General features: G+C 39.3%; 1 protein-coding gene and 1 long non-coding RNA gene across 5 annotated transcripts in view; one reads left to right on the top strand and one right to left on the bottom strand.

Annotated features, from left to right (window-relative positions):
• TPX2 (TPX2 microtubule nucleation factor) overlaps positions 1 to 14,579 on the bottom strand; it is a 56,060-nt gene extending 41,481 nt beyond the window's left edge. For 3 of the 4 annotated variants that reach the window (XM_044385756.3, XM_026503245.4, XM_026503243.4), the window contains exons 1-3: positions 14,479 to 14,579; positions 11,327 to 11,439; positions 851 to 1,027 (exon numbers count right to left, since the gene is read on the bottom strand). In XM_044385756.3, coding sequence (XP_044241691.1) covers positions 851 to 956 — 106 coding nt within the window. In that variant the 5' untranslated portion in view covers positions 957 to 1,027; positions 11,327 to 11,439; positions 14,479 to 14,579. Of the gene's footprint in view, positions 1 to 850; positions 1,028 to 11,326; positions 11,440 to 14,224; positions 14,456 to 14,478 lie in introns of those variants that run through there. The other variant, XM_057312603.1, reaches the window with a different exon arrangement.
• A 456-nt stretch (positions 14,580 to 15,035) lies between these two features.
• On the top strand, positions 15,036 to 20,446 carry LOC130543780 (uncharacterized). Its single transcript, XR_008959383.1, has 2 exons — positions 15,036 to 15,288; positions 19,743 to 20,446. It is a non-coding gene; the product is annotated as an uncharacterized LOC130543780 (long non-coding RNA).
• The last annotated feature ends 2,488 nt before the right edge of the window (positions 20,447 to 22,934 follow it).

A 22,934-nucleotide genomic window follows, 5' to 3' on the forward strand; every position in this document is an offset into this window, starting at 1 on the left:
TTTTTTTTCTCCCATCACATACTGATTTTTTTTTAATACAGAGGATAAGAACATGAGAAAGAATAAAATGAAGAGACCCCAGGTACTACTAGCTTGACATACCAGTGGTTTCACCATATTATTACAAAGTAATATGAAAACACAACCACGTTCTTATTTATCGTTGGACTAGTGTCAGAGTTTGTGTCAAATCATATGATTCAACATCAGGCAATCCCATCTGTTTGGGGATTGGGTTCTGAGTAGCATAATCCCTCCAGCCAAAAAAGAATTGGTAAAGGGAAGCAAGAGGGAGGTAACTGTAGTTACAAAAAAGGAACACAAGAATCCTTGTGATGTTAGAACTGTTCAATATCTTGACAGCGGGAGTAGATACACAAACCTACACAGGTGATAAAATTGCATAGAACTTACTACATAAATGAATATGAGTACAAGTGAAACTGAGGAAATCTGAGTAAGATAGGTAGACTGCATCAATGTCAATATCCTAGCTGCAATATTATATTCTGTGCCCAATGACAGTAGAGCAAGTTTTTATCACTACAGACATGTTTTAAGTCCTAGAGCTTCACTCAACTTTGTTTCATCTGGATTTTCCCATATATCCCTAAAGATTAAATAGTTATCATTCTTAACTGCAAAATAACATTGATTTGTACTGATAGTCCCTTTCCAAAACAGTGGGCATTTCAATTATTTCTATCGTACCATGGATGATAAAGTATCTTGGTACAAAAAAGAATTTATATTTTAGTTTTTTTCTTGCAATTCCTTCTATTTTTTGAAAGGTACACTCAGAACAAAGCAAGCCACTAACTCTTAAAATGGCCAGAGAAAGCAGACTTACCAAACCAAGAATCTATGTTTTGGGTATCTTCCTCATCGTCCAAAGAGGTAAAATTGATGAAGTCCGTGGGAGCATCATAGGAATAGGAAGTTTTAACTTGTGACATTGTCCCCTGTCTTGGCACAGAAGAGCAGGTTTTTCCCAGTACTCCTGTCACTTTTTTCAACAGATCACCTTCTAATGAAAAAAATGGTTCAGAAACTCGTTTGCACATTAATTTGATTCCCCAGCAATTACTTTGCTTTTACTACTGCATTTGCAATTCTGAAAATGACCTGGACAAGTTGCCTTACTTTTCAAACCAAACTAAAAGTTAACTTCTTTTTCTTTTCTTTTTAAAAGATTTTTTAAAAAATTTTTAAGCAATGTCTACACCCAACGTGAGGCTCGAACACACAATCCCAAAATGAAAAGTCACATGCTCTACCGACTGAGCCAGCCAGGCGCCCCAAAGTGAACTTTTCTTTTTTGGTAACTTGAAGACACTCCTTGAGATAAATATGTTGGAATTGGGAAGAGGCGAAGTTTGATGAGTACCTACGACATGCCAGGGGGGCACCATACTAAGTGTTTCACATTCATTATTTTATTTTCCCTCAAACTACCATTTTCTCACTTGTAGCCTCTCCCATATCCAATTTACTCTCTCTCTCTCTGCCCTGAATAATCCAATTTCTGAAACACACCATTAAATTTTATACCTACCAACTAAAATCTTACTCATCATTCAAAGTCCAATTCAATTCTCTACGAACTTTCCCAATTTCCACCTATCATACGAACGGTTGCCTCTTCAAAGCCATAGTGCTTTGTTTACCATCCAATTTTATATTAGTTAACTCTGCAAATGCCTCTCCTAGCAGACTGTAAGCTCCTAAGACAAGGATGGATTTTACTCACTTGTGTATACCTCATCCGTCAAGGCACTTAGAATAGTATCTTATATACAGTAAGAGCTCAATACATTTTGCCAATTATAGGCTTTCTTTCCTTAGAAATATCTTCATAAAAATACTATTCTTGGGCATGAAGAGAAAGATTTTAAGAAATACATAAAAGGAGGTGCCTGGCTGGCTAAGTAGGTAGAGTGCATGACTCTTGATCTCAGGGTTGTAGGTTCCAGCCCTACGTTGGGTGTAGAGATTGCTAAAACTAAAATCTTAAAAAAAAAAATCTGCACAACATGCAGATTAGGTCAAAGGAACAACAAAGATATGGGCCCATCCCTACTCCTGTGTACAAAGTTCTATACTGTCCTGTAGAAATCTGTGTAGGTTTAAAGTCAACCCCCACTCTAGCCCTCTATGGTTAAGAAAATATCTAGAAGTAGTCTGAAAAACAGCGGAAGGACACACTCACTGGCAAATCATTTCCGTATGAAACCCAATGAGCCATTTGTCTTCATCCAGGGAACAACATGTACTTAAAGTATTCTGTATCTTGGAAGAGAAGTAGTTACCACTAATCACTTGCATACACATTTATTAAATTAAGTAACTTCTTTAAGGCTTTATTTTATCATAAAAATACATGATCATTAAAGAAATTAGATCACAAAAAAAAACTCTTATTAAAAAATAATCTACAATGCCACACTATTCCAGTCATCTCTCTTTTTTTTTTTTTTTAAGATTTTATTTATTCATTTGACACAGAGAGAGAGCACAAGCAGGGGGAGGTGGAGGGGGAGAGGGAGAAGCAGGCTCCCCACTGACCAGGGAGCCTGACGTGGGGCTCAATTCCAGGACCCTGTGATCATGACACAAGCCAAAGTCAGAAGCTCAACCGACTGAGCCACCCAGGCGCCCCTCTTTCTCATTCTTTTTCTGTATATATATACACACATATATATGAATCTGCTTCACATATTGTGAGCATTTTCGATGTCAATACATATAGATATTTTATCAATTGATGGCTGTACCATAATTTACTTATCCCCTATTTTTAGGCATTTCCCAATATTTTCACTTTAAAGATACTACTAGAAGAATATCCGGGGGTGCCTGTGTGGCTCAGGTGGTTGAGTGTTTGCCTTAGGCTCAGGTTATGGTCCCAGGGTCCTGGGATCGAGCCCCATGTCGGGCTCCCTGCTCAGAGGGGAGTCTGCTTCTCCCTCTCCCTCAGACCCTGCACCCCCCAGCTTGTGCTCTCTCTCTCTCTCTCAAATAAATAAATAAAATCTTTTTTAGAAAATGGATTTGCTGGCTCTTGATACAAACTGTGAAAATGTTCCTCAAAAAAGGAATACTCACTTATATTACCAGAGAGGTATGCCAATTCCCCAAACCATTACCAATTCTGAGCACTAATAACTCTCAGTGCTCATTTTCTTTATATTATACCACTATACCTATACTCTGAGATAAATCATGAGATTAGTTACATCCAACTTCATTGCTCAGTGGTTTGGCCAGTATTTCATTAGCTTCTCTCAGTGGACTGCAGTAATTCAGAAGGTACCTGAGTGCTTCAGAAACATTTGTTCTAATAAATATTTGGTTTACATAGTGACATCAATCTATATACAAGAGAACTTCATCTTCCCAGGGTCTCTCCTATGAACTCACCGCAGCCAGAACTCCATGGATACCTTTATAACAATGCCCCAGTTAAGGTACTTAGGTAGAAACATGATTATTTTGGAATTGGGAGGAATCTTAAATTAACACCTAACTTTTGTAGTTTATAGATAAGGATTAATTAAAGCAAAAAAAGGCTCTTGCAAGATCACACAACAGAAATACTAACAATCATGGTAAAAACAGTTACCAAAGGTACTTATACGTACCAGGTGCCACAAAGTACTAAATACATATTATTTCTAATACTCTCAACAATCCTGTAAAGCAGTAATTATTATTCCCATCCTACAAGAGGAAGCGGAAGAGAGAAATGACTTGCCCAATATCACACAGTTATATAATGGCAGAAGTAGATCTAGAACTGAGGCTCCTAACTCCAATGAAATGTTCTTTCCACATTATTCTGCCCTCTCACCAGAAGCGTATTAACATAATTAAGGCCTCTCATTGCATAATGGTACTGTATTTCCTAGTAGATCTCCATTCTCCATAGTCTTTTGCCCTGAATAGAGGAGTCCTTATTATTCTCATTCTAAATTTTTCACTCTCCCCTCTTTCTACTTTCATTATTCAATTTAACTCAATAAGCTATTTACTAGCAGTCCACTCTTATTATACACTCACTACGGCCCTTAAGATGTGGGCTTGATGATACTGGAGCTCCTTTCTCACTAATACTCAAGGATAAGACTCTCTGTCTCATATGAAGTAGAAGATCTAGTCTCAGACACAAAGGAGCTTAAAATCTAGATAGGAGCCAAGGTCCCACCACACCCAATAAATAAGATAGTATATAATATTTAAATTACATTGTGCTAAGCAAAATAAGCCAATCAGAGAAAGATAATTATCATATCTCACTAATATGTGGAATTTAAGAAACAAAACCGAGGATCATAGGGGAAGAGAGGAAAAAATAAAACAAGATGAAACCAGAGAGGGAGACAAACCATAAGAGACTCTTAATCATAGGAAACAAACTGAGGGTTGCTGGAGGGAAGGTGAATGGAGGAATGGGGTACCTGGATGACAGACATTAAGGAGGACATGTGATGTAATTAGCACTGGGGAATATATAAGATTGATGAATCACAGGTCTGTACCTCTGAAACCAATAATACATTATATGTTAATTAATTGAGTTTAAATCAAAAATGTTTTTAAAAAATAAAACAAAAAAACTTTCATTCAACTTTTCAAAAAATATTCAAATTACACTGTATAAACTATAAGTATAAAGAGGATTAGAAATTAATATGGCTTAAGCCATGATTAAATATTTTTCATTGAACGTCTTCTAAATAGTAGGAAGCACCTACTATTATAATGAAAGTCACCACCTTGATCAACACCTTCCAGGCTTGGAATAGCCATGGACAGCTCTGGCCAATGAGAAAGAAGTAGGAATCTGCTGAAGGATTCACAGGAAAACTTACTTTCCTGATACAACCACACCCTTGCTCCTGCCCTCTCCCTTCACCTTTCTTCTTGCAAATGCAATGGCTAGAGATACAGCAGCTATCATGCACACAAGTAGATGGCCAAGAAAATAACATTGGCCCTGACATTGCTAAGCTACTGACCATTGATCAAATATCATCAACGACCTACCTCCAGACAATAATACTCTTTTTGTATAAGTCATTATAGTCACATTTTCTGTCACTTATAGCCCAAAACAATCCCAACTAACATAGAAGTCTAGAATTCTAGACCTGTCTCTGGAATTTACTAGATGTACATGATAACAGGCAAGTCACTCTACCTTTCTACCTACTTCCCATAAACAAATGAAAAAGCATTTCAAGTACTATAATGTACACTACTGTAAGATATTATCACTGCCTTTTGACCTACTGATACCTCTCCTCTCCTTGACCACATTTGTATTCAAAAGACCCTCACTGAAAGATTCCCCAGTGACTGACAGTGGTTAAAATTCCCCTGCTGTAAGGAATAAGTTTTCCTGTTCTTGGGAACAAACATGCTAGAAGACATGGGAAAATCTTGGATTCCCATGATCTTAATGCCTAACCCAGGTCACTGGGAACACTTCCCAGGCAGGAATGTAATGAAGACTACTAAAGTTGGGGGAGGGAAGAGGCAGGAATGTAATATGCAACAACCCCACTTAGCTTTCTAAAAATCATGATTTCCACCAAAGCATGCTACAGAAAACCACCTGGAAAGTGTTCAAATTTAACCCTCACACTCTTTTTTCTTTTTTTAATTATGGAGCTACACAGCTACCCTCTTTGAAGGGCAACTGCATTTTTCTTTTTGATAGATCTTACCAAATATAAAAATACTAAAGTACTGTTCATAAAAGCCAAAAAACTAAAAACCAAAATTCCACCAATAGAAGACTGGCTGAATAGGGGCGCCTGGGTGGCACAGCGGTTAAGCGTCTGCCTTCGGCTCAGGGCGTGATCCCAGCGTTACAGGATCGAGCCCCACATCAGGCTCCTCCACTATGAGCCTGCTTCTTCCTCTCCCACTCCCCCTGCTTGTGTTCCCTCTCTCGCTGGCTGTCTCTATCTCTGTCAAATAAATAAATAAAATCTTAAAAAAAAAAAAAAAGAAGACTGGCTGAATAAATTATGGCACAATAATATAATAAAATATGAAGTAACTTTAATATTAGGTATTACATATGTAATACATATTAGGTGTACATATGATATGTACACAATGAGCTCCAAGAGCTATTTAAAAATGTAAAATATAAAAGTTCATACTCCCATTCATGCTAAAAAGAAGCAAAGGGGTAATATATACTCATATATACCTTTGCACACACGTAAGACTATTGTGGAAGGAGACATAAAAGTGTTAACGGTATTTGGGTCTGGGAAGAGAGCTAGGAGTTCTGGGTCAGGGGAAGACTTCACTATATGAACTTTTATACTCTTTGAATACGTTTTATAAATGCATACCTTCTCAGTTTAAAGAACTAGTTAAGCAGTATTCATTTCACCTTAAATTGCTGTTTATAGTCCATAAGTCACTGGGTTTTCTGGAGTTTTTTATTAAGTACTCTTGGTAATCTAGCAATAATTGCTAAACCTCTTGATTTTTGGAAATAAGGTTTCCCATTTACGTGGTCTATAAATTGGCTACTAACTTCACTTATCCAAATGTTACCCATCCTTTTTTTTTTTCCTGTATAAAAACAAAATGTTCCTGGGTATTGACTTAATAAGAAGTATATAAACTCGAAAAAAAAAGTTAAAAATAATAATAGCTATTAATTACTGAGTACCTATGAGATGCCAGACACTGTTGACAGTGTTTTACATGTATTAACTCACTAAATCCTCCAATAATCCTATGAAGTAAGTACTGTTATTATCTTCATTTTACAGATGAGGAAACTGAGGCAAGGAGGGATTTACTACTTGTTCATGGCTACACAGCTAAGAAGCAGCAGAGCCAGCATTTGAACTCACATAGGCCCTAAAGGGTGTGTCCTTATCCACCACCTCTCGTATTTAATTTTTTTCTTTAGGTAATCTCCATGCCCAATATGTGGCTCGAATTCACAACCCCAAAATCAGGAGCCACATGCTCGACCAACTGAACCAGCCAGGCACCCCTTTGTGTGTGTGCGTGTGTGTGTGTGTGTGTTTATGTATTTATTCGTTTGTTTTTATTTATTTACTCTCATATTTATTTAAAAGACAGATATGCATGTAGATCAATATGAAATGTCAAGGAACAAGGGATAAAACCATTTGTAGATGGGGGCGCCTGGGTGGCTCAGTGGTTAAGCATCTGCCTTCGGCTCAGGGCGTGATCCCAGCGTTCTGGGATCGAGCCCCACATCAGGCTCCTCTACTGGAAGCCTGCTTCTTCCTCTCCCACTCCCCCTGCTTGTGTTGCCTCTCTCGCCGGCTGTCTCTACCCCTGTCAAATGAATAAATAAAATCTTAAAAAAAAAAAAAACCCATTTGTAGATAATAACTTCCAAATACTGTTTACTACAGGCCAAACACTTTACCAGGCACTTGACATAAATCATCTCATTTAAACTTCATTAACAATATACAAGGTAGATATCATCATCACCATTTTACAAATAAGGAAACAGTCTCAGAGTGATTAAGCTACTCCAAGATTACCAACTAGCAAGTAGCAGTGTTGAGTTTTAAGACCAGGTCTTCAAGATTCCAAAATCTAGAGTTGCTATAATGTACAGGTTTTTCCTATAACATTACTTCAGAGATGAGGTAGGTAACCAAATCATACTAACCTGTCAGACAAATGCAAAAATTAACTCTGCTTTACATAAAACTAAGTATCCCTAACAAGCTGTTCATAAAAGAATATTGGTAAATTAAGAAACCTATTCTAAATACACTGGGAAAGCTCTGAGCTGAATCAGCCCATAAAGTAAAATGCCACCCCTTAATTTCCCTTTTTCTTAGTTTGTAGTCTTGCATATAAAGTTTTTGCTTTACGTAAGATCAAGTTAGTCTAAACCGCTCAGTGGATATTCTAGTGTAAAAGAGACAAAGAAGAGGGTATTTAAGCAATCAGAAGGAGGGATATCCTCTGAGGTCTAAGAGTGCATTTGATTGATGGGGGTCAAAAGGCAAGGGGCTCAAACCTAAATATGCCTAATCTTTACTCAGGTGAAAATTTTAAAACCAAAATACAATTTTTCTAACATGACCTCTTTTTTAAAAAGCTTCTTTTAAGCTATCTTTTGGTCCAGTATGACCAACTCAGGAGACCACCCCCACCAACCCCCCTAAAAAGGGAACAAGTAAACTAAATATATATCCACTGAGAAGTCTGACTCTCTTCAATAAAAGGTGACAGCACAAGTACATGAACAAAACCAAAAGCAACTTCTGGGTTATGCCGGTTTCACCGTGCTGCTTCTCCCACAAATAATAAAATTACGATGTGAAACCTTCAAAAATTAAAAAGCACAAGGCCTAGTGGGAAATGGAATAGGCCAGGGCTGGGCCAACTGTTTAAATGAGAGAGCCCCAGGCACCATGGGAACTGGATGCCTTCCTGCACCCCTTAATCAAGATTGAATTTCTGTCAACAGGTCTCACTGGAAAAAAAAAAAAAAAAAAGAAAGAAAAAAGGCACATGCGTCAACCACATTCCCCCAAACAAATCAGACTGCCAAGCAAGAGAATCAGCTTCACATTTCAAAATTATCTGAATCTACCACAACTCGAGACTCCTGCAAAACTAGAAACATTCTGAGTGAAGAAATAGCTCTTTCAGACCAATATTCCTACAACAGAAAGAGGAAAAAGCCTCTCCCATATTATGAACTACTTAGTTCCTTTTAGAACTGCCTATAAAGAGCCATCATCATATCATATAGCTCATTTTTGTTTCCAGAAAACAAAGACTAAAAGGATATATATAATCTCTTCCCTTAAGAAACTCATATTTGAGTGGAGAATACAGACAATAGTGATACAGGGTGATCCTTGCTACAACAGGGGAAAAACCAAGGCCACTATGGAAGTGCAGAGAAGGGGACCAGGAGGGTCAGAGAAGGATACCTGGTGGAAGTGATGCGTAAAAGATACAGACAGTGGTGAGCACAGCATAACCTATAGAGATGTTGAATCACTATCTTGTAAACTGAAACTAATATAGCTTTGTGTGTCACCATACTCAAGTCAAAAATTTTTTTAAAAAGAAAAAAGATATGCACAAACAACAACAAAAAGATACAGACAATCCTGCACAGCTCTACAAACTAAGCATGAATCCTGACTTTTTCTAAGGGAAGAGATAAATGGAAAGGGGAAACAAATGTGGGAAAAGCACATAATTGAGGAAGATTACAAAAGAAGCAATGTAACTTGTTTCCACATTCATCTGAAATTAACCTCCATCATGTCCTGTCCCTCTTCACTCTCAAACCAAAAATAACTAGCCTTGACAACCTCTATAAATCAAAAGGTGCAGGTTCAGAGGAGGTGGGGGAAAACTGCAAAAGGGTGCATCCTAAGCAAGGTTGAAATAGTAGACTAGCAGCTCCTAAACAAAACAAAGACTGGTGTGACAAATGCTCTCAAGCGCTTCACTCTCCACCTTGTGAGCTGCATTGTACCTATCTCTACTGGAAGAAAAATCATGAGTTAAACAACTGGTAATATAATAAACAGAGTAAGAGTAAATCAAGACTTCATTAGAAGTGTATTAGTTAAATGGTCCCATCCCAAATGGTGCATTTCCCCAGGCACACCCTCTCCTACTTTCACAAGGGATAAGAGATCCTGTTACCGTACCACAAGTTAAATAGAGTTGAGTTATTTTCATCTTACCCAGGGAAAAAAACACCTACATTTTTTTGTACATAAGGGATTAGCAGGAGTCAGTAAATGGCAACATAATCCAGCATGCAATTTTCACTGTTAATCAAAGTCACAAACTAAGTCTAAAGGAAGTTAATGGACTTTGTGTTTCCACATTTATGTTTGCTAAATTCTACATTGAAATTGGATCTGTTTACAGAAAGAGATCCATGAAGCTTCCAAAATTGGGTCAATTTAAAATCCAATGACAATCCCTCACTGTCCAAGCACTCAGAAGTCAGCACAGGACACATGGACACTTGTCGTAATTCATCACTGTCCAGAAACCTCAAGCAGATATATTTTTTTTATCATCCCTCTCCCAAACCTGTGAGTTATGGATTACAAACTCAATTCTGCTTTATTTATCCACACAACTCTATAAACTGTAATCCACTCTTGTACATCTAGTAAGACCTGGATAAAAATCAATGATGCCATTTACCTTCAAACCAAATAATGACACAGATCTTTGTAGAATACTAAAAGGAAATCTTTGTAAAATATCAGGAAATCTTTGTAAATATCAAAGTGTTCTGCTGTTTCAATAGTAAGAAGCTGAAAGAGTTTGTAAGGATTGACAGTGGGGCTGCAGGAGGTTACATTCCTAGTGAAATCTCAATCATTCAGTCTTGAAAAGATTTACATCCTTCAAAAGGTATCCTTCTTGGAATGTAGATACACAGGTACCCAAGAACCTCAAAAAACGATTACCTATGAGATGCCAGGAAGTGAGGGAGACAGTGACAGGATTGAAAGAAGATTTTTAACTATAAAACTTTTTATACTGTTTTGATTTTTGCAGCATGTGAATGTATCACATATTTCTAAAATATAAATTTGTGCCTGTGTGAATATACACTATTAAGTGGGTATGTAAATCAGCATAATTTTCCTATGAGGCAATTTGGTGTTATGTACCCAAGTCTTAAAAATATGCATTCTTTTGACCAATGATTTCACTGCATAAAATACTATGGCAGAACCATATAATGCAACACCACATAGACATTAAAATTATGTTGTAGCGGGACACCTGGGTGGCTCAGCTGGTTAAGCTCCTGCCTTTGGCTCAGGTCATGATCCCAGGGTCTTGGGGTAGAGTCCCCCATCGGGCTTCTCACTCAGCAGGGAACCTGCTTCTCCCTCTGCCTGCTGCTCTCCCTGCTTGTGCATGATCTCTCTGACAAATAAAATCTTTTAAATAAAATAAAATAAAATGAAATAAAAGTTGTAGCAAATTTTAATGACATGAAAAAATGTTTATAACTAATTATTAAGTTGAAAAAAATAATGAAAATTTTTAGTGTATGACTTTTTAAAACCAAATATGGACACAGAAAAATTTGGAAAGAAATCTATCAAAAAGTTAGCAACAGTTTATCTGAGAGGTAGGATAGTGAGTGATAGATAGTTCTTTCTTTTGTTTTTCCATATTAAAAAATTTTTCTTTCAAAATATGTTACTTTTGAAGATACATCAAACACTTTTGGTGGTAATATATTAATGTTCCTCTTATTCCTTTTTAACGTAACTCACTTTGGACACAGCCTTACCTGTGGTTTAATCTTTCAGTCCACCTGCCTACAGGCTTGATTCAGAGTTGCAATATATTTTTTCACCTCCCTTCTGAAATGCTGAAGTCTACCAAGTACTTCTTATCAAGAACCTGGAAGAAACAGAAAGGTGATATAACAGGTTCATATTCTCTGTAGTAAAAATGGTTAACAGAGAAAAGGAAAGGGCTATAAAACACCAGGGATACCCACTCTCAAAACCAAAGAGTGCCTCTAAGAGCTAAGGTCTAAATAGCATAAATCTGCCCCAAATGTCAAACTTAATTGTTGTTTCAGTTTAAGTTTTTTTTTTTTTAAGATTTTATTTATTTATTCGACAGAGATAGAGACAGCCAGCGAGAGAGGGAACACAAGCAGGGGGAGTGGGAGAGGAAGAAGCAGGCTCACAGCAGAAGAGCCTGATGTGGGGCTCAATCCCATAACGCCGGGATCACGCCCTGAGCCAAAGGCAGACGCTTAACCGCTGTACCACCCAGGCGCCCCTCAGCTTAAGTTTTTGAATATATATTTGCTGTCTCATGGTGTCTTTAATATTATACACTCCCACTTTAAAACTACCTTTCCAAAATCTGCAATTTAGGAACACTGACACCAATGGGTGATAGTGTACACTTCTACCCTATTCAAACATCAGGACAAATTATAGGCATGCTTATAATATGGAGAAAAAAAAACTTTTACTATCTTTTTTTAATAGTATTTTTAAACATTTCTAAAGTAAGCTCCTTTCTCACTAATCTTTAATTTCCCTTCAATCAAATTTCTCTATGCAAACAAACATAACCAGAACCCCTCTCAGTTATCTATACTTTGTGCACCAAGTACCTTACACCACTGATCTCTAGGTCCCTGTCTCAAATAAGACCCATTCATAGAATTGTTTGGGCTGTTCAGTCTCCCAATTCTATTTCCTAACTTTACTCATTGCAAAGAAAATTCGGTTTGCCAAAGGGCATTTAGATCTCTTCTTTCTTCCTTCCTTCTCCAGCAATTCAAAAAGAATTAGGGAAGAGACCCAGGAAAGGCTGAAGAAAAAAATATGTAGGGGATATAGAAGAACTTTGAATATCTCCTAGCATCTAAACAAAAAATGAAGGACTTTTCCACATAATCCTGTCCCCTGGAGAAGCTTAATTGCAAATGTAGGATAAGTTGACTTTATTAAGCTTGGAATACACAGACTTAAGCATAAGGCTGGCCAAAACAACCTACTTTATTAAACGGTTTAAAGTCTTTTTTTTTTTTTTTAAGATTTTATTCATTTATTTGACAGAGCGAGAGAGCACAAGTAGGGGGAGCAGCACAGGGAGAGGGAGAAGCAGGCTCCCTGCTGAGCAAGGGGCCCAATGTGGGGCTCGGATCCCAGAACCCTGGGATCATGATACAAGCCGAAGGCAGATGCTCAAACGACTGAGCCACCCAGGTGCCCCAAAAGTTTTCAAGTTTAAACAAATTTACCAACCTGGTTGAATACATCCAGTTTTTCATACCTGCAATTTTGTAGTCAATTTGGATAATGTGCTCATGCCTATCCAATTCAGCAGATAGTAAATGGGCAATTTCTGGGCACCAAGACTGTTCTAGTTCTTGTCTAACCAAACTCTGCTTATCAAAAGCCAGTTTGTGTCCTATCTGCTTCACAAAGACATCCTTGCCTGTCTTAAGCCTCATTGATCTCCCTCACCTCTACATTGCCAGGGCACTTACAATACATAACACCATAGTACTCCAATGCTGTCATATCTTGTTCAGATCATCACTTGTCAGTTTGAATCAGTCTTTTGTCCTCAAGCACACCAGAAAACCCATGAGAACATCATACATCTGAATATCCATAGTATCTAACACCAATCTGAGCACACAATACACCCTCAAAAGTCAACTAATTAGCTAAGTGAGCTGGGAACCACAAAAATTTTTATCCCGAGAGTGGCAACTTAATATTGAGCTAACACACCCAACAGTGCTACTCCAAAACAACCAAGGATAATATAGGGGTGGCTTGACAGGGGGTATAATACACTGAGGCCACAACACAAGAATATCCTTATTATAGCAGTAAATAGTTTCAAATTCTGACACCCGATGAGTGAGACAAATACAAAGAAAGGCCATGGGATGTCAAGACAAGGTAGAGCTGAATGAACGAACCTAGGAGTACATAAAGTGATGACCCCAGAGCAAAACCAGCAGAGCATTCAGTGCTGTCTGGTCCTAAGCAGGGCTGACTGGGACAAGCCCTTGGTACTTAACTACAGGAAAACTGTATATGAAACAAAGAAACCATACATCAAGAAAAAGGGAGCAAAACAATCCTACCATATTATAGTCTGGTTCGCACTTTTCCTTTCCTCCTCAATCTATAAATGTACTAGGATAGAAAATTAGAAAGGCAATAATACCAAGATATTCGTTACAAAGGGAGAGGGCTAAGCAGATATGGATGAAACAGGATGAATTTCAAATCCCAAACAGAAGGACAACTCCAATTGGAATTAAAGTCCCGCAATTATGTTCTCACACCATATCTATTACCTTTCTATCTTACACAATAGTTTTTAAATGTAGTTGTCTATGTCCACATCTGTTTTCCTCCACCAAAGCCACACTTCTTGAGGGCGTGGCTACCGTTTTCACCCATTTCTTGAAATCTAGATTGTGGGCCTCAGTTTCCTCCTCCATAAAGCGGGACTAAGAATAGCACCCGCTTCATTGGTTTCGTGCGACAATTAAGTGAGAAAACGCACGCAGAGTGCTTAGCCGAGTGAACACAGCTTATTTCATCTGTGCGTAGTAACAATGGTCGTTACCGTTATTAGCTTAGAGCCTCCTGCAACCCTTACATTCCCATTTCCCACGGCCGGCCTCCGCCTCTACCTGCACACGCAGCCCGCTAGTCTCGGTCGAGACACAATTCACGGGAAAATCCTGTCACCAAGAGAAGGGTGGTCCGAAGCCCGGCTCCCTCTCCGCCTGGCCAGGGCGGCGCCCACACAATACGACCGCCTCAGAGGCCCAAGCCAAGAGGCGCTTGGAGGCGCTGCGGTCTTGGGGGCGACCTCCAGCCGTTCGAAAATCAGGGAGAGGGCAGGCCGCGCCCCAGGTGCTCCCCGTTTCAACCCAAGGCTCACCTCGCCTCAGCTCTGACGACCAAGCGCCCGGAAGATCCGCCGCGGGACTTCATTCACTACCGTTGAAAATTTGAACCCAGGCTCTCTAGTCGAATGCACCAATCAGAGTGCGGGAACCGTCAATCCTTTGCCTCCGGATTGGCCCAGAGGATCACAGGGACGCCGGAAGTCAGGATGAGGGACAAGCAAACAACCGGCCCGGGAGGCTCCCGGGAAGTGTAGTTTCATGCAACTGCGTGAGCCCTTTAGAACAACTCTAATAAGGAAATTACTACAAAGCCCAGAATGCTCCACTCCAAATTTTCGGGAGAGGTGATACCAACTGAAGAGATAAGGAGTCGCTTCTGGTAACACGGTGGCGCGCACCTGGACCTCCCCAAAAGTTTCACGAAAGAGAATGTTTATTCTTCCTATAGTAGTGCATGGTGCCTTGAATGTTCATAGGAATTCGATTCGTTTTAATATAGAGTCCCCTGTATGCAACATAGACTCGCCCTCAGCGTCTGTCCCAGCCGTTAAGGAGTCTCAGTCTTTTTTGAGCCCATGCCCTGATATTACTGGCTTAAAGCCGCAGTTTATGATTGGTTGGTCCTTCCCTTTCAATTCCATTTACGTTCCTTGCTTTATCATCCTCGTATTTTAGAAGAGAAAACAAAGGCTCAGAGAAGTTGAGTGAGTTGTCTAAAATCAGTAAATGGAGGAGGTGGAATTTGAATTAAGGACGTCTGGTCCCATACATCATCGATAATCAGTCAGAAAATAATAGCAGCTACAAGGGGGGAAAGATCACTGTAATAAAAACTACAACGTGTAAGTAAATAAGCCTAGGGGCGCCTGGGTGGCTCAGTCGTTGAAAGTCTGCTTTCTGCTGGGGTCGCGGGCCTGGGGTCCTGGGACCGAGCCCGCCTCGGGCTCCCTGCTCAGCGGGGAGCCTACTTCTCCCTCTCCCGCTTCCCCTGCTTGTGTTCTCTCTCGGGCGGTCTCTGTCAAATAAATAAATAAAATCTTTAAAAAATAATGATAATAATAAGCCTAAAGGATGCCTGGGTGGCTCAGTTGGTTGGCGTCTGCCTTAGGCTGGGGTCATGATCCCAGGGTCCTGGAATCTAGTCCCGCATTCGACTCCTTGTTCAGCCGGGAGCCTGCTTCTCCCTCTGGCTGCTGCTCTCCCTGCTTGTGCTCTCTCTCTGACAAAAAAATAAATTAAATAAAGTTAAAAAAAAAAAAAAGCTTAAGATCTTTATCTGAAAATTAAAAACTAAAACTTGGTTAAATAACTATAAAAATAAGTAAAGGAGTTTATATACTTTATTAGTGGATGGGGAGATCCAATATTGTTAAGCTGTTAATTGTCCATATGAAGAGTTCAAGGCAATTCCAATGAAATTCGCAATAGGTTTTGTGACGGAACTTCCCAAGTTGATTCCAAAATTTATATAGAAGAGGAAAGCACAAGATGTAGCATCTGAATTTGGAAAAATAATGGGGGAGGCAGGTGATTGCCATATCAGCTCTCGTAAACATTAACATATTTTTAAGTTATCATAATTTTTAAAATATAGTTAATTGACTCCATGGGGATACAATCAGCAAAATCCAGACAGGAAAACTACAGGACAACAGATCTCGTTTCTTCAAAACGTAAACAGTAAGAGTGGTTTTGTTTTTGTTTTAATACTCCTTCCTGTTTTTAGAGATACATATAGAAATGGTAGGGATAAAATGACTCTAGAATTTGCTTCAGAATAATCGGGAGAGTGCAAGGAGGAATGTAGGTGGGAGTATTGATGAAGCAAGATTAGCCACAAATTGATAAGCGATGAAGCTGAATGATAGGTTCGTGATACACACACACACACACACACACACACACATATGTCCATATAAATATGTTTGTGAAGTTTTCCACAAAGTTTTTTAAGCAGGGTATTGCTATAGGAATTTTTTTTTAAACAACAAAAATGATCAGTAGAAGAGTTTAAGAGTCCAGAAACAGAACCATGTATATCAGAATTTAGTAAATGCTGACTAGAATTTCAAATCAGATGGAAACAAACAAGTAATGGAGTTAAGACTTTTGCTTTTCATTTGGAGTAAATATATTAGATTTTTATCCCATACCATTTACAAAAACAAATTTCAAATTAAAACAAATTAAAACAAACAAAGACAAATTAAAACCCTAAAGATAGGAAAAAATCAAAATTTTTAAAATTTTAAAAGATTTTATGATGTTGGGGTAGGAAATTTTTAAATATTTCCACCGCATATAACAAAGAGTTAGAACCCAATATATAAATAAACAAAAAAAGTCTATGAATCAGTAAGAAAAGAACAAAAACTCAATTGGAAAAAAATGGGGGAAATGGGCAGTTCTTAGAAAAAGAAACAAAATTGGCCATTAAAGATAATGCAAATGGGGACTCCCCTCTACTTGCTAGATGGGATGCTGCCCGATTCAGGAATTCCTTAATAAAGCCAATTAGATCTTCAAATTAAAAAAAAAAAAAAAGACATGCAAAGGTAGTTGGCCTCAAGTAATAATACTGAAATTTAAATTAGATTTAAATTAAATTTAAACAAGAAGTTACCATTTTCACCCATCAGATTGTTCAAAATTAAAAGTTTGATGGTATCAAGGATTTGCAAGGTAGGAGAAGGAATGGGTTTGGCTGTTTTAGAGGGCAAGTTAGCAACATCTATTAAAATGTCAAACATGTATGCCCTGTGACCTAGGACTATTTCTAGATTTAGTTCCAAGAGACACACTCATCTACTTTCACATAGAGGCACAGAGGCACAGTCACTGCAGCATGAATTGAGCACCTACCATATGTCAGTCACTGTACTAAATGTGGGGATAGAATTGTGAAAAGGCAGACAAAATCTCTGTTTTTGGGAACCTGGCATTCTCCCGGAGAAGACAAACTCTAAACAAAGTAAATAAATGTAGTGTATTAGGAGGTGGAAAATGCAAAGCCATTTGCTCCCCAGGCCCCAAGGGGTGGATGGCAATGAGAGGAGGAAGGCAGGGGCTGGGCTGGACAGAGACAAAGGAAGGGCAGGGGCTGCCTATACTGTCGCTACACACTGTCCTCAGACACGTCACCTGACCACTAGGGACCTGCAGGGCCACTGAGTAGCCAGGCCCTGGTGGGGGTAGAGGTAAAAGTAGCTTGCTTTACATCAGGAAAGCAGGGGCATCAGAGCTGTGCCGCGTCCAGGCACTATTAGGCAGAAAGTGCCCAGTGGGTGAGCGAGTGAATGAGGCAGTGCCTGCTCGCCAGGATGTGTGCAAGAACTTCCCAAGTTGTTCCAAGGGGTTAGCCTGACCCAAGGGATTCATCTCCTGTCATTCCTTCTGCATTGATTACATTCTAGGCTGAGTCTCAAGTTCCCATTCTTCATGAACGGATGACTGCGCTGTCTGAAATCACCACAGCAGCCTTTAGAGCTTTTAGAAAGGAAGCACAGACACATCTGGTCCACTCTATCCACAATTTCAGCCATCACTGCTTTGACCTTATCCGTGGGAAAGGGGTTTGTAATTTTAAGTAGTGTAGTTCAGGGACATTTGGACAAAGACCTCCAGAAGGTGAAGAGTGAGTCATATAGATATCTGAGGGAAGAGAGTTCCAGGCAGTGGGAGCCGCAAGCGTAAAGGTAGGAGCATAGCAGGCATGTTTTAGAAATAGCTAGCAAGTCAGCGGCTGGATCAACTGGACAAGGAGGAGAATGTCAGGAGATACTCTGGCAGACCAACTGGGCCATTGTGAGGACTTTGATTTTTACTCTCAATGAGGTAGGAGGCCTGGGAGGGTTTTGAGCATTGATTAGCTCTCCTCTTTTAATGGGATAATTCTGGCTGCTGTGCTGAAAACAGAGGGAAGGAGAACAGGAATGGAAAAAGGGAAATCAATTAGTAGGCTGTTCCATTGTAGTTGTGAGAAATTGGAAACCACCTAAATGTCCATAAGTAGGAGGGTATTTTAATAAACTGTCTAGAGAATGGAATACTAAGTATCAGTTCAGTTCAAAAAAGTTCAACTGAGGGGCGCCTGGGTGGCACAGCAGTTAAGCGTCTGCCTTCGGCTCAGGGCGTGATCCCGGCGTTAGGGGATCGAGCCCCACATCAGGCTCTTCTGCTATCAGCCTGCTTCTTCCTCTCCCACTCCCCCTGCTTGTGTTCCCTCTCTCGCTGGCTGTCTCTATCTCTGTCGAATAAATAAAATCTTAAAAAAAAAAAATAAGTTCAACTGATCTGGACTGATGGGGCAGTATTTTTGAGACACGGTTTTGGTTAGAAAAGAAATTACTGATTGATATAAATTCATTATGAAACCATTATGTTTTTTTTAAATTTAACTTAATTTATTTTAAGTAAACTCTATCCCCATTGTGAAGCGCGAACTTATAACCCAGAGATCAAGAGTCGCATGCTCCACAGACTGAGCCAGCCAGGTACCCCTGAAGCCATTATGTTTTTTAAAAAATATGCAAAACAACACTCCTCTTTTCCTGTACGTGTGTACAAATAATGTCAGCTAGCACTTATCTGGCACTTACCATATACCAGGAACTGTTTGAAGTGCTTTACATATAATAACTTATTTTATCCTAATAATAACTGTATGAGGTAATGTCATCATTTCCACTTTATCGATTAAGGAAATTATGGCTCAGAGAGGGTAGACAACTTTCAAAGGTCACACAGTTTGTATGTGACAGAGCCAGAATTTGAACACAGGAAGTCCAGCTTTGGAGGCCAAACCCTTAACCATTGCCCTACATTGTCTCTCCTAAATATATATATATATATATATATATATATATATATATATATATATATATATATATACACACACACACATGACAGAAGGTATGAAAGAATTCACAACAAACTGACAAGTGTGGGAACTTCAGAGGGGAGGAACTAAACTGGATTGTGAACAGAAAGGACAGATAATGTGAGCTTTATCTTTGTTTTAGAAAAGAATGTAGCCATATATTCTTTGTGTGATTTGAATTTATTGGTTTTTATAATGGAAGTCTGTCGGGGGAGAACTCTGCAAAGGAGAGAGGAGAAGTCAGTGGAGTAAAAAGTTATACAAGCTCTTCAAACTTATTTTTTGAAAGTGAGAGAGAAAGAAAGAACCAACTTCTACTCTTGCCCCTTCCAAATCTGCTCCTTCACTCTGTGTCTGTCAGTCCCTCCACCCTCTAACCAGTGGTCACCAGGCCAAAAATCTGTACTTGCCTTCCAGCTCGGTGGAGGCCTCCTACTTCATGGAGAACGGACACCAGCCACCCACTGGCTCTGGGAGGCAACCAACTCAGACACCTCGAGGCAGGGTGGCTGCAATCACCCAAGAATACTTCCCTGGAGAAGGTTGCAAGTGTGAGCCGTTGGTGCCAGCCATCAAAAGGATCCCTGGAGAAGGGGGCACCACTCTGTCTTCCATAGTTCCCATCTGGCCAAGCAAAGGGAGATCTGCAGGTGTTTCCTGGTCTCTTTCTTCATGGCTGATGTGTAATTCTTTGGGGGGAAGGATTACACAGACCTTAGCAAACTGTGATTAAGAACAAAAAACTATAGGGGCGCCTGGGTGGCACAGCGGTTAAGCGCCTGCCTTCGGCTCAGGGCGTGATCCCGGCGTTATGGGATCAAGCCCCACATCAGGCTCCTCTGCTGTGAGCCTGCTTCTTCCTCTCCCACTCCCCTGCTTGTGTTCCCTCTCTCGCTGGCTGTCTCTGTTAAATAAATAAATAAAATCTTAAAAAAAAAAAAAAAGAACAAAAAACTATAGGAAACAACCCGAATGTCTACCAACTGATGAATGGGTCCATAAAAGGTGGTAAATCCATGCAATGGAGTAGTATATTTTAATAAAGTGAATTAAGTACTGATACATACTATAGCATAGATGAATCTGAAACATTATACAAATAAAAGAAGCCAGACTCAAAAGGACAAATATTGTATGATTCCATTTATGAGAAATTTCTGGAAGAGGCAAATCCATAGAGACAGAAAGTAGATTAATGGTTGCTAGGGACTGGGTGGGGGGATGGAGAGGGACTGCTGATGCAGGGGTTTCTTTTAAGCTCATGTAAAATGAGTGCTAGCCAGGCCCAACTGGGGCCTTTGTCTTTTGGGAATAAGAAAGAGAATCTCTTGAAATCCCATCCTCTGCATTTGCAGTGGGCACTGGCTTGGCACATCAGCCAGGTACTTTAATATTTGAGATCTTTTATATTTAAATATGTTTTAAAATAACAAAAATAATACATGCTTATGACAGAATGGAGGGTATATGTTGGGTGCTGTACATTCATGACTTCCTTTGATCTTTGCAACACCCTTGCCAGGTAGTTCAATTATTTCCAGTTTCCAGATGGAAAAAAACTGAGGCTCAAGAGAGGCGACATGAACTGCCCAAGGTCACATAGCAGACTTAAGGTTTGCAGCCAGGTCCATCTAGGTTCATAAACATATACGAAGTAAAAAATGAAAAAGACTTATACCTGCTACCACACCCCATCATCAGTCCCTCCCCCTCAGTTAAAAAAATTGTGTTTAAAGATTAGTGTGTATCTTTCAGAGATCTTTTCATAAAAATACAAACCCTCATATATCTGTATTCATACATGTACACATTTAGGTATTTTTCTCTTTTATATATGTGTGTTTATATATTTTTAATTTCTCACTTTAAAAGTAATACTTTCTTATTTATAATACTTGGAAAATATAGAAAATAATTAAGAAGAAACAAAAAATAACTATAACATAGACTTTAGAAGCAACATCTCCACTATTAGCATTTTAGTATATTTCCTTCCAGTCTTAAAAATTTTAAGATTTCTTTTATTAGATATTGAGTAGATATAAATACAAATATATGTACGTAAAATGTATGGTTGTATAAAGAATGAGGCAACAAATTCTGTATACATATGTACAATTCAATTTAATAACATTTCCATTATCTTTCAAACTCTCAATTTTACCCAGTTCCCCAGTTCATCCTGCACCCACTCCTGTTAATGTGCAATGGCTATCTTGAATTTTGTATTTATTATTCCTTTACATTTCTTTATAGTTTTCCCACACTGGTATATATCCCTGTAGTAGTTATCTATTGCTGCAAAACAGATTACCCCCAAACTTAGCAGCTTAAAATTACAAACATATATTATTTTATACGGTTTTCTGAGGGTCAGAAATTCAGTGGTTAATAACAATGGTTCTGGCTCCGGGTCACAGATGAGGTTGTAGTCAAGCTGTTGGCTATAATCATCTGGAGGCTTGGCTGGGGCAGGGGGATCCTCCCATGACTGTTGGCAGGAGGTTTCATTTCCTCACCACACATGGGCCTCCCTGTAGGGCTGCTCCTAACATGGCAGCTGGCTACCCCCAGAGTGAGTGATGAGAGAGAGAAAGAGATAACCTAGTCTTGGAAGTGACATACCATCATCTCTGCGATGTGCCATCCGTAACAGAATAACTCTGGCATCTGGTGAATACCAGGAAGGAGGGACCTTTGGGGGCCGTCTTGGACGAGGCTGGCTACCACAAACCCTACACAGTATGTAAATTAGTTTTTCCTGTTCTCAAACTATATATAAATGGAATCATACTTCATTATTCTCTTACAATTTTTTCACGCAACATGTTTCTAAGATTCTTTCATGCTCTGTGTAACTAAATCCACTTATTTTCCCACTGTATCATATTACTATGTATAAATATACTACTATTGGTTTAAACATTTTGCTATAATGGACCCACGAGTAGTTTCCAAATTTTTGCTATTACGAGTAGGGCTGCTATAGGGATGCCTGCATGGCTCAGTTGGTTAAGCATCTGCCTATAACTCAGGTCATGATCCTGGGGTCCTCGGATTGAGTCCCGCATTGGTCTCCTTGCTTAGCCGGGAGCCTGCTTCTCCCTCTGCCTGCTGCTCCCTCTGCTTGGCTCTCTCTGTCTCTCTGAAAATTAAAAAATAAAATAAAAAAGTAGTGCTGCTATATTCTTTTTTTTAAGTTTATTTAAGCTTATTTATTTATTTTTTTTAGTAGTAATCTCTGCACCACTAATGTGGGGCTAGAAATCACCACCCCGAGATCATGAGTTGCATGCTCCTCCAACTGAGTCAGCCAGGCACCCCAGCTGCTATAAACATTCTTTTTTTTTTTTTAAGATTTTTTTAAATTTCTTTATTAGAGAGAGAGTGAACGAGTGAGAGAGAACACAAGCAGGGAGAGGGGCAAAGGGAGAAGCAGTCTCCCCACTAAGCAGAGAGCCCAACGTGGGGCTTGATCCCAGGACCCCAGGATCATGACCTGAGCCAAAGGCAGATGCCCAACCAACTGAGCCACCCAGGCATCCTTATAAAAACATCCTCATACCTGCATCTGCACATATCCAAGAGTTATTTAGAGCGTATATCAAA

Source organism: Ursus arctos, unplaced genomic scaffold (genome assembly GCF_023065955.2).
Source record: "Ursus arctos isolate Adak ecotype North America unplaced genomic scaffold, UrsArc2.0 scaffold_16, whole genome shotgun sequence".
In the NCBI taxonomy this organism is placed as follows: Eukaryota; Metazoa; Chordata; class Mammalia; order Carnivora; family Ursidae; genus Ursus; species Ursus arctos.